Source organism: Tachypleus tridentatus, chromosome 9, assembly GCF_004210375.1.
Source record: "Tachypleus tridentatus isolate NWPU-2018 chromosome 9, ASM421037v1, whole genome shotgun sequence".
NCBI classification, from domain to species: domain Eukaryota; kingdom Metazoa; phylum Arthropoda; class Merostomata; order Xiphosura; family Limulidae; genus Tachypleus; species Tachypleus tridentatus.
This window is the reverse complement of record NC_134833.1, coordinates 85748492-85761586: the sequence shown is the minus strand read 5'-3', so window position 1 is coordinate 85761586 and position 13095 is coordinate 85748492. Positions and strand designations below refer to the sequence as shown.

The window sequence follows — 13095 nt, the reverse complement described above, 5'->3', positions numbered from 1 at the left end:
GCACCAGTAGAAACAAAATAAATGTTGATTGCCACATATGTCATGATGAGCTTGTGTTAAATATTAATTTAAAAATAATTTTACATGTACGAAAGGCTTCCTTTGAAACTCCATAGATGAAAAATGGATTTATTTTGTGTATGCTAAAGTGCATTTTTCTTTTATGGAATTTAGGGCAGAGCTATTAAGGGAACTGTCTCTAATTACCCAATTATCAATTAATATATTATGGTAAAGGCAACTCTTCAATATTATCAAACACCAACTCTTGGGCTACTTAAGATTTTATCTCTTTTATCTTTTAGTGCAGTTGCAGTCCAGAAAAGTGGTGCATATACTTTTATGACAATGAAATATTAACCATTAATCTTTAAATTCAGAGCTCATGAACACTAATAATTATACTTTTAGGCTTTAAAACGTTCTCCGGCATTGCAAATGGCTTCTAAATCACAAGGACATCAGATAACATTTATTGTTTAAGTTAAATTTATATTTAGAAATGCACATAATTTATACTGTTAAATCTGTATTGCGAAATTCCCGCCCATTTACTGAAGTTGGGCCTGGCACAGCCAAGTCATTAGAGCAATCAACTCACAACCTGAAGGTCGTGGGTTTGAATCCCTGTCACATCAAACTTACTCGCCCTTTTAGACATGATAGTATTATAATGTTACAGTCAGTCCCTGTATTCGTGGGTAAAAATAGTAGTCCAAGAAATACCGGTGAGTGGTGATGACTAGCTGCCTTCCTTCTGGTGTTAAACTGTTAAATTACAGGCGGCTAGCGCAGAAGATAGCTTTGGGGTAGATTTGGGCGAAATTAAAAACAAACAAACAATGTTAAAGATGTAAATGAGTGTAAGAATCAATAATATGTATGTGTACGTAAACACTAGTGTATCGTCAGTATTGTGCGGGCTGAAATTTCTAGAAATTCCTCACGCCTATAAATGCAACCAACGTGACGTGCTAAGAGACAATATATATTATTGGTTTGCAATAGTTGGTGTTGGTGTCCTATAAGCTTCAGAAGTTATAACTGTGGTTGTTATGATGCTTATTAATCACAAACTTCAGATATTTGACCAGGAACGTTATAGATTTCAAGCATTACAAACTGTTAAACTTTAGTGGATTCACATCCGACAGTAGTATTTTAACGAAAACACTACATAACTTAAACGGTGGAAAAACTCGACATGTGATCCGCGAAGAAAGAAGAATACAGAGCCAGTTAGCGCTCTGTTAAGTGAATTATATTTACATCATCTCGAAATTAATTTACTTGTCCTAAACCCTCAATAAGGTATCAAGAAACTTTTGTTTGTGTATTAAAATATTTTTGTATTAAAAAGAAACTGTGTGTATCAATCTTGGTCGCAAGCATCATACATTGGGTACATTTTGACATTTATTTAACTCATAAATTTAAATTACAATTTAACTCAGTTTTAGGCTGTTTGAAATTGTAATACATACATTTTCACATTTCGTTAAAAAAGAAAACGATCAGAAATTTGACTGATAACATGATATTAATTTCACACCTCCAAGGCTTGGTATGACCAAGTAGTTAAGACGCTTGTCCCACCAAACATGCTCGCCTGTACAACCGTTGAAGCGTGAAATTCAGTGGTAAATTCCTCTACTCGTTGGTAAAGGAGTAGCCCAAGAGTTGGAGATGGGTAGTGATGCCTAGCTGCCTTCCTTCTAGTTTTCAACTGGTAAGTTAGGGACGGCTAACGCTGAAAGCCCTGGTGTAGCTTTGCGTGAAATTCAAAAACAAACCAACAAAATATCTAAAAAAAAAATCTACAGTGTTAGTCTTCAAAGGTCAAGATCCCTAGTACGTTTAAGGACTTACAATGCAAAAATCCTTGGTTCGATTCCCTTCTGCGTACAGAATAAAAAAACTTATTGTGTAGCTTTGTGTTAAGACAAACAAACGAAAACAATTCAGAGGAGGTTCGGCATAGCCAGGTGGTTAAGGCGCTCGAATTATAGTCTAAAAGGCGCAGGTTTGAATCTCCTTCGCACCAAAGATGTTCACCCTTTCAGCCGTAGGGGTTTTATATGTAACAGTCAATCCCACTGTTCGTTAGTAAAAGAGTAACACAAGAATTTGCGGTTTTGTTGATTATCGCACTTAGCTACTCATGGGCTGTCTGCGCCAGTTGTTTCTAATATTGAAGTGATAGGTTAAAAGTAAGGAAACTAGCGAACACCACCCACCTCTAGGTTGTGCACAACTATAATAGAATAGTTAGAGCTATCACTCTTATAACGTACCCACAGCTCCAAAGTGAGGAGTTTTTCAATCATTGTGGTAAATGTAGAAGCGAATAATCATGAAAGTGTCAATGGCGTCACCAGAACCTGTTACAGAAGCGATTTTCAAAACTGCAATGACTTCGAAGCAGATTACTTTTAGATAATGAAAAATGTAGATGGTTGTTTAGAAGTAAGAACATTTTTCAGACTTTGGCTTTTATTGTTATTATCATATGGTGAAACATTTAGAATTGGAATACAACGATATGTCATTTATATACTGTTGCAGTATGACGTAATAAGTATTACAGCAGTATATATGGTAAATAGATAACCAATGCCTTTACTTATAACTATTCAATCTAAAAGTTAAACAATGTTTTTATCAATAAAATAACTGAACACATGAGTAGTGTTTTCGTATAGCAAAACCACATTGGGCTATTTGCTTAGCCCACCGAGGGGAATCGAACACCTGATTTTAGCGTTATAAATCCGTAGACATACCGCTGTACTAGCGGGGGTCACATGAGTAGAATGAGTTAAGTAGAACCTTAGCCTCGTGACTAGTCAACTAAGAAACCACAATGACTCTAAATAAATCTCGCGTGCTCTCATAACATTTTTCGAGATCATAAATACAGTAACAATTCTATCAACGAATCAGTTAAAGACGTGTAAAGGAAAGGGGCAATGTCAAAAGTGCATCTTCCGTATGCATTGTGGGGGGGGGGAGTATTGAGGCATGCTCTCCTGGAATGTATTTTAGAGATCAGGTAGTATATCTTACTTCCAAAATCTATTCTATATTGAAACATGTCTGTTAATAAATATACAAGTGCATAGTGACTTTCCGAACACTATGTATTTATCAGTTTATAGCCAGTCCTTATTTTGGACTAAAATCTAAACTCAGGTTATAGAAACCATAAATCTACCTAAATTTATTGGAAATGGAGTAGGTACCCTTCACGCTTTTGAGATAGGAAACTCGCCTCAACTGCCTCGTTATTCGTACATCTATGATTTTTAATTTTTTTCTTTACTGAAATTATTGGTCACCTGTTGATGAAATGAACTATTACTAACATTTCGACCAACCGCTGGTTTTATCACCGAAAAAAGATTATAGTAAAATTCCCTATAGCAGTTTTTATATCCATATAAAGTGAATAACGGTTCTGAAAGGAATTTAATTTACGTGTCAAATTTGGTTTATTTTTTCTGGAAGGAGTGGTTTCTGTCACTCCAATATAATAGTCCTTTCATACTTCCCTTGTATATCTATCTGGATTGGTATTATATACAGATATACAGTCCTGAAAAACTGAGGGTTAAACATTGAATTAAATAAACTATCATATTAAATAAAAAATACTGTAACAAAGTTTGATAGTTCCTGAAACTTCACAAGCAACCCAGAGATGAAGTTCTATGACTTGTAAACACTCACGAAAATCACTGACGAAAATTTGTAAGTTTTCTTTTTTTCGCGAGTTGGCACTTTTGTTTTTGTGTCCATCATCTTAATTTTACGATTTTTTACACATTAGTACAGTGTATCAGAACGAAGAATTTGCTTTTTTTTTACATGTAGTATTCTTGCGTAAAAATGTTTATGGTATACTGGGTATCTTTCTGAAACGTGTTCTCAACATTCCTTGTGTGATTGTTTGTAATACTTCAAGAACAAGTACTGAGTTTTTCAAATACATATATCTTCAATAAAATCCAGAATAAACTCGAAGCATATTTCCGTGCCAGCGGAAATGAATCTGTTAAGTGGAAAAGTTTCTTCACAATAGTCTAAACTGACATATTTCTAACAGGAATGAAGCCGAAACATCTTCAAAATGATACCCTCATCTTTGATGTTGTGTGTGGACCTTTTCGCCTCCTTTTATAAATATCATTTACAACGTTTCGCACTTCTTTTCACTAATAACTTGTTCCTATCTTAGTTACACGATGCCCTTTTCGTCAAATGTTAGATTCTGGTTTGGTTCTCGTAGCTTTATGCCACCTGGTTTCCCATTTATGGATCTTCAATGCACATATACTTTTATCCATTCGACAAAAGAGGATATTTTTGTGTAGACGCCTGGCAATTTATGTCTTGCACATCCTACACCCCAGGAAACTAAACCAATCAGTTTTGTCCGGCCGTCTTTCTTCATGGTCAAAGGACCTCCAGAATCGCCCTGAGCAAAAAAGAACAATATCACTTAATGATCTTCATAGTAATAAAAAAGTGGGAAACAAAATAGATTACGACAAACCTTAATGATCTTCATAGTAATAAAAAATAATTCTAATAAATAGTGCATGGAAACAAAATATAAATTACGACTTTCTACAAGGTAATTAAGATGACTATTTTATACCTGGCAGGAATCTTTTCCACCATCTTCGTAACCTGCACAAACCATGGTATCGTAGATTGTCTCTTGACGGCCTTGGGATTTGTACCAATTTTGACAAGTAGTGTCCTCTATTACTCTAACGTCTACCTTTTGGAGGACACTCGGAACTGTCCGATCACCTTTCCCAAATAGTAAAATAACAGCTATGTTAGCTAAACGATATCTATTGCACATTGAGACAAATAAAGTCTCAACTCAGCGAAAGAACGTTTCAAGGTGTAAATGTTTGGTGATAACAAAAACGAGAAATGTTTATTTGAAATACTGAACACTCTAAGTATGACACCTACGATAGTAACATTAATGAATTTAGATATATCTAAATTTGGTATCAATAGACGCAACATACCTTTCAGTTTGCCATCAATAATAATTGTAACATCCTACTGATAAAATTAGAAGTAAAGATAAATATTGTATTATTTTACACGAAATATACCTAAATGTAAATGAAACTAGTGTAACTTGAGGCAGTTTCGAATGTAGCTATATATATGTATATAACAAGTCAACACACACTCTTGTGACCTGAAACTTCTCAGAAACTGTTGTTTCAACAGTATTTTATGTCCTGTTGCAAAGGCATTGTTTGTGTTTTAATGAGATGAAAAATGCTTCAATATAAATCCCGAAATGCTGCCCTCTCTTCTCAGGAGATACATACACACACACACACTTAATCAGCTTGCGTTAGCTCAGTTAATCTGATGGTTGAGAAAGCCTTATATATTATTAGATTTGAAATGTGTGTTTACATACACCCCTTTGTAACCTTCCTTTCTTTAAAAAAACGACGCTCTGTTCTTCCAGCTAGATTAAATCATCAGAGTTTTTTTACTTCTGATTGAGGTATTTACTATGACATGTAGGCTAAATTTTAAATATTTATAAAGCAGTCTTACTTATGTTGTTTGTTTGTTTTTAAACACAAACCTACACAGTAGCTTATCTGCGCTCTGCTCACCGCAACTGAACCTGCACATTTTAGATATATATATGAATAATAACACTATGCATTACTTCTTGCAACGTGAAGAATCCTCCGATGAAACAGCATTAAGTCTACGGACTGACAACACTAAAAAATGAGGTTCAATTTCTCGGGGTGAACACAGCAAATAGTCCAATGTGGTTTTACTATAAAACAAACAACCTGAACACATAATCAGCTGCGAGATATTTCAGCCAATGTATCCTCCAAAAACGTCACTGGCATGCTGAGTAATAAACGAGATATAAGTAACTATTCAATATTGTATGTGTGTTTCTGTGTACCAGAAACTAAACCTGAGATTGGAAGAGTTGTTTATCTATGAACTGAAACAGAGAAGAAATTAAAGTCGACCCACAACTTAATCTACCCATAGACTGAACATTATAATTTCGTCCCAAGCCCCAGAAAAAGTTATAACCTAGCACAGTCCAGCCATATCACTGTAGTAATTCTGACTTCCTTAACATAACTAAATCCAGTTACGTCAATTTATTGATTCTTACATCATCAGCGTAACATAATCCAATTGCATCACTGCACTAATTCTGACTTGTTCAACCTAACATAATGCAGCTACATTAATCTAGTAATTCTCACTTCTTTAACCTAACAGAATCCAACTAGATCAGTGTAGTCATTCTTACACCATCAGCCTAACTAAATCAGTGTAGTAATTCTTACACCATCAGCCTAACTAGATCAGTGTAGTAATTCTTACACCATCAGCCTAACTATATCAGTGTAGTAATTCTTACATCATCAGCCTAACTAGATCAGTGTAGTAATTCTTACACCATCAGCCCTAACTAGATCATTGTAGTAATTCTTACACCATCAGCTTAGCTAGATCAGTGTAGTAATTCTTACACCATCAGCCCTAGCTAGGTCATTGTAGTAATTCTTACACCATCAGCCCTAGCTAGATCAGTGTAGTCATTCTTACACCATCAGCCTAACTAAATCAGTGTAGTAATTCTTACACCATCAGCCCTAGCTAGATCATTGTAGTAATTCTTACACCATTAGCCTTACTAGATCAGTGTAGTAATTCTTACACCATCAGCCTAACTATATCAGTGTAGTAATTCTTACACCAACAGCCTAACCATCCAATTTTATACTAACCGTAACTTTTACGTCCCCATCCTGTAACTGTTGCAGTTTTCCCCCATACATCTTCATCTTTCTCTGGTAAACATACAGGAACGATATGTTTCCTAAACACCACAGGCTGAGATAATTCTAGTAATGCAATATCATTCTGATAGGTGGCAGCGTTGTAGAATTCGTTGATCACTTTGCGTCGGACAGTGTACTCTTCATATGGGTAAATTTCAGAGGTTTCGCGAATGTTATATTCACCCACTCGAACCCTCAGAGAGCTGGCAGGAGTTCTGTAGAAATATCAGAGAGAAAAGATAATTCTGAATTACAAATATTCATGTATTTGTGATGTAACGCAAAATCTATTAAAGTTGTAAAATTAAGAAATGTTCGTGTATTGAGTAATAGAACAGCGATCTTATTTTTAACGCTGTGATGATTTCATATTCAAAGTATGAAACCATTAATTTTTAACTGATTGAGTAAAAAATCACTGTAATCCTACACTAATAAGATTAAAAAATTTTTTGCTCTTTAATTATGTTTGTTAATTTTTCGAGTCCTAAAATTAGCGTTTCAAAAATCCATGGTGTTATTGTATGACCCTACATGTCTAGGTGGTTAGAGCGCTCGACTCATAAAAAGAAAACAGTCAGGAATTTGACTGATAATATGATATTAGTTTCACATCCTTAAGGCCTGGTATGTTCAGGTAGTTAGGACGCTCGACTCACAATCCCCGTCCCACCAAACATGCTCGCTTTTGCAGCCATGAAAGCGTATAATTCAGTGGTCAATCCCACTACTCCTTGGTAAAGGAGTGGCCCACACGTTGGAGGTAGGGAGTAATGACTATCTGCCTTCCTTCTAGTCTTTAACTGGTAAGTTATGGACGGCTAGTGTAGATAGCTCTTGTGTAGCTTTGAGCGAAATTCAAAACAAACAAAAGTTTTGTATTATTTATTTAATTAATTCAGAAGTAAGAGGAATTTAATAATAGCTAAAACAATTCATCTCCTCTCTCTAACTATAGCAACTTGTCGTAGTACGTTTGTCACAGCGCATTCCAGGTGGTGTTGGTTAATGTAATACAGTTAAAACATATTTTGCAAATAGACTTTAAAAATGCTAACTGGTACATACACTGCTGACTAAAATCTTAAGGCCAATGAACATAAAGAAAAAATATGCATTTTGCATTGTTAGATTCCACCATTTATTTGAGTAGAGCTTCGAAAGATGAAAATAAGAAAAGGAAAAATAAAAATAAAAAACGTTTTTAGCATTCAATGAAAATGTGAACACTATGAAATTAGCCTAAATTCTAGCTGGTCAAAAGTTTAAGACCATACCAAAAAGAAGTCCTAAACAGTAGTGAGTTGCACGGCCGTCATTGCGAATAACTTCAAACACTCGCTTTGGCATGGCTGATAAAAGCGTTTGCAGAAGGCTGGCTGGAATGTTATTCCACATGGTGAAGATGGCTTCACAAAGATCATGTACTGTTTGGAATTGACGTCCATTTCTATAGACTTCCCTTGCCATCCACCCCCAAACATTTTCAATGGGGTTCAGTTCGGGCGAACACGCTGGGTGGTCCAAAAGAATCACGTTATTCACCATGAAAAGTCCTTTGTTCTGCGGGCATTGTAAATTTCAGCGTTGTGCTGCTGAAAGATCCAATCATTTCCACACAAGCGAGGGCCCTTAGTCAATACGGATGCTCTGTCCAACATGCCAATGTAGCCAGCTGCTGTTTGACGACCCTGTATAACCTAAAGCTCCATTGTTCCATGGAAGGAGAAAGCACCCCAGATCATGATGGAACCTCCTCCACTGTGTCGTGTAGAAAATGTCTCCGGTGGGATATCCTTATCGTGCCAGTAACGTTGGAAGCCATCTGGACCATCCAGGTTAAATTTTTTCTCATCAGGGAACAAATCCTTTTCCTACTTTTCTACGTCCCATGTTTGGTGAATCTCAGCAAAATTTGCGGCTCGACAATTCTGCCACGTTCAAACTCTGTAAACATTTTAGCCTTTGCCATATGTTTACCCAATGTAACATAGGAAAAGTTGACAATGCTAATGCTTGAACACAAATGACTAAATTTCGTTACGTGTTTATCGATGAACGCTTCGTTTCAGTATGTCTTACACTTTTGACCAGGTAGTATTTAAGCTAATTTCATAGTGTTTACATTTTCCCTATTAAATGCTAAAAAAGTGTTTTATTTTCCCTTTTCTTATTTTCATCTTTCGAAGCTCTACTCAAATAAGTGGGGTTGAGTCTAACAACGCAAAGTGCATATTTTTTCCTTATGTTCATTGGCCTTAAGATTTTGGCCAGCAGTGTACATGTACATATGTTTTAGCGTTGATGCGTTCTTTTCATAAGCTCTAGGACAATCGAGTCCTTTAAAGCCTCCACACAAGTCTCAAACGACAACAAAGCTGAATTCCGTTTAACCATTTAGAAGTCAAGAAATATAATTTAATAAACTGAACTCCCATGAAGATGATTAACATCATGTTAGAAAAATGTATTATAGTCGATAGAGAATTTTGTCAGATGTAAAACAAGTATCACATGAAGTGCTTCCTTGAATGCATTATGTACAAATAGAATAAACTTTCTCTTCCTATCATTTTATATTTTTTCCTGTTCACAGGTATACGACTTACGTGTAGATACAGTGAGCTGCTGTTACAACCCATCGTTCATGAATCAAGGCTCCTCCACAAGCTATTTTTCTTGAAAGAAATTTTCTCTTTATTACGGCCACCTGCAAGTCAGAAACGTATGTTCTAGAATCATAATGATTATTCCTAATAACTGTATTATAGTATTTTCAAAGAAAATTTGACAGAAGTTTGATATGAAATTTAAACTTTGTTCCATAATGATGAGCAGGGGCGTAGATTTTTTTACACCCGAGGGGGGGGGACGATTTTTGCAACCACATATGTGGACTGTTCAATTTGCAAATTGGTAATCTCTGATTACGTGAACCTGAAAGCTGTAAACATGCAGTCACAGAGTAATCTTGTTGTCACGATACTTAGGCCTACTGACTGATATTTACGAAGTTACGAACTATAACTTAGATCGAAAAGCTTAGAAGCACGCCTATATTAAAGTTGTACTGAAAAAGCCTACATCTAGGCCTAATTATGTAATTCGATTGGTAAGAACACGAGAATCACAAAAACAAATACACAATTTGTTGGCCTGTGATGCAATAAAACAATTCAACAGACCAAACTGTAGGGGGAATGATTGTATGCACCATACCCCCGACCTAAAATGAAGGGTGGGATTTATACCCTCCATCTCCCCCAGGATCTACGCCCCTGATGATGAGGAACAAACACATTAAAGGTATGTGTATATATATGTGCACATATATTAGAAATGGCTAATATACATATTAAAAACTTTTACTTAAAACAAAAAAAACAACAACAACAAAGTTTCGACCTCCCTGGGTCAACATCAGTTTAGAATATCGGTGTAAAGGATATCAACAAAATACAAAAGCTTAAAGTTAAACAATAATGATAATTTCTTTTGTTCTAAGTTACTTCCACCACTTTTTATTTTATAAATTGGGTACTGTAAATAGTGTGAAGTGTGCAGCACTTAGTTTTAATAAGAATTTGTAAATGTACGAGATGACAATACAGGTTTGGTGTAATAATTGGTGAAATCTTGGGAGTTATGGTTTTGTATATGTAGCGAATCTAGTAGTGAGCCTAATCGATTAAGTTTAAATAACTTTCGATAAAGACGACAAATTACTGATTAACGTTATAATATTAAATGATATAACACTGCATGCTGTTTCCTACTTAGAAACAGGGATAATTAAACCTAACCATATTGTTTGCTCTGAAAATTTTTGTTTAGAGCGTTTATACCCTGGCAGAACTGCAATAACAAGAAATCGATAACTGTTTTTTTTTTTTTAATGATATGGTTGTTTTCATTTTAATTTGTGGATAATGTTTAAAGCATTCAATAAACATTATACGATTTGAACAAAGACATGTAATAAATTGCCAAACACAAATGTATTAGTAGGTAGTCTGCATGACAAAATTTTGAATGGAAAATCTATGCATTGTGTTTTACTGCAAAAACTACTAGGTTTACTGCTTAATAATAACTTAAGAAAGCTGCATATACACAACTATTAACCTATGCATAATGCTCTGCAAAAACTGCCAGGCTTACTGCCTTAAGAAACCTGTATTTAGATAACTATTATTTTTTTAACGACGTCTCGGTGATAGTACACTTTACTAACACCAGGACAATACTCGTTATTTATTGAATGTATTGTTCGAATCATAAAAAAAAATATTTTTGTACATAACACTGAAACGTGAAGGTTGAGATACGAAAACGTCTCTAACAAAGAAACTTGTAAACAAAAGCAATTACCAGTTAGAACTGACAAATTGCTAAGTAACAGAAGCATTTGAAACTGGAAAAACAGAAAAACAGGAAATATATTAAAATTACGGTTTTTCTGAAATGTTTAAAGGCTAAATTTCTCTGTATTGATTTTATAAAAAATTTAAGAACTTAAAATGGAATTCGAACGTGTTAGTTCTTTTCTTATTGAGAAGAATCATAAACTTTAGGAGATTCTAGAAAACCTATAGGAGAGGCTCTCTAGACATTTGTGAAATATACAATAAAACAAGAAATCTTTAATAAACCAACAGTAAACTAAGAAGTACTTAACCAGTTGTGAAAACAGAAAATTTAAAACTTTGAAGTGGTGAAAATCCGTTAAGTAATAAACCATTCTGAAATCAAAACCTAAAACCTGAAACAGTCTGAACATAGTAAGTGGTATACAATCTTGAACCATTTATTGATAGAAATGTAATCTTTAAAACGAGCAAACAAACTTATTTGCTTTTGACTGAGACCTGGTATAATAACTTCTAGTTGTTTTCGAAGAGAAGTTTAATCCGAACAAATTCTAAAAGGTTTTGAATTGAGTGTGTGTGTTTGTGTATAATCAAGCATTTTTTAACCGATAAAGGATTGTGGAATACAACGTATATTTAATAATTTGTATGGTTAGATTTATTGTATATGTTTTTTGGTTATAGTTCATTCAGCACTATATGTGATTGTGTTACTCGCCGAGAAAACAAGTAAAATAATGTCTTTCATTTCACATACATCCTATTTTACGGTTAATTTGCTGCAGCCTGTTTGTTTGTTTTGTGTTTTCTTACGTATTTCATAACTGTCAAAGTTTTTTTATCCTATTCTCTCTTACTGTATTTATAACTATGTTTTATTTTAATTCTCTAGCACTTCTCTGATTTTCTTTTTTTACTTTGTTAGTTTTAGCCGCTATCTTCTTTCGTTTATCAGTTGCTTTGTTAGACACATTCTCACATTTCACGCTTCATGTATCATTGCTAGTTACAACGTTTTCTTTATTATTTGAACCTTGCGTTCTGTAACGACCGTTGCCATTAACTGTCCTGATGATGACTGTGAACTGTACAATCACCTATACACTGAAAAATAAAAACTAAATACGGTTAGTTACCTACATGGCTGGTACCAATATGAATAATTATTAAATATTTTGCTTTAGCTGACTGATTCCTCCCAATAAGGAGCTACGAGTATCATAAACTTAATGTGAACTTTCTTACTTGCCATGGTTGATCCCCAAATGAAGTGTCTTCACCTCCAACTACTTTGGAATCCCTTACGTACGTCTTTCCACATTCTGGTTATCAACATGTAAAATATATTCGTCATCAGTATCACAGTCCAATAATCATTAAATACTTAATTTTTATTTATATTTTTAATACTTGTCCGTTCCGTTTTACAATCTAATAATGAAAAATAAGCTAAAAAAAAATATATATATATATAACAATTTGAGATTTTTTAAAAATACAAATCTCTTACAAAAAAAAGCTTTTTTAAAAAATAAAGTACAACATTTAACGACAATTAAGTTTTAGTTCAAAAGTTTTCTGTTGTTTTTTTACTACTTTTCTGTGAAAGAATGGAAAGAACGGAAACCAAAATCATATTTTTTAACTTTACACGTCTACACGTCAAAAATGTCGTCCTGTGATAAATTCCGGCATTATTCTGTTTACTGTTAGATACGAGTAATTTGATGTACCGCCAGTAACAGAGCGGTATATCTGCGGATTCATACCTCTAAAATACGGGTTTCGATACCCGTGGTGGACAGAGTAGCGATAGCCTTTTGTGTAGTTCTGTGCTTAAATCTAAATAAACA

General features: G+C 34.4%; 1 protein-coding gene across 1 annotated transcript in view; it reads right to left on the bottom strand.

Moving 5' to 3' along the window:
• Window positions 1–2676: 2676 nt before the first annotated feature.
• Window positions 2677–13095, bottom strand: part of LOC143227413 (transmembrane protease serine 9-like) — a 58486-nt gene continuing 48067 nt past the window's right edge. Inside the window, exons 12-16 of the mRNA XM_076458865.1 lie at window positions 12488–12564; window positions 9482–9582; window positions 6819–7087; window positions 4661–4818; window positions 2677–4477 (exon numbers count right to left, since the gene is read on the bottom strand). Coding sequence (XP_076314980.1) covers window positions 4322–4477; window positions 4661–4818; window positions 6819–7087; window positions 9482–9582; window positions 12488–12564 — 761 coding nt within the window. The 3' untranslated portion in view covers window positions 2677–4321. The remainder of the gene's footprint in view (window positions 4478–4660; window positions 4819–6818; window positions 7088–9481; window positions 9583–12487; window positions 12565–13095) is intronic.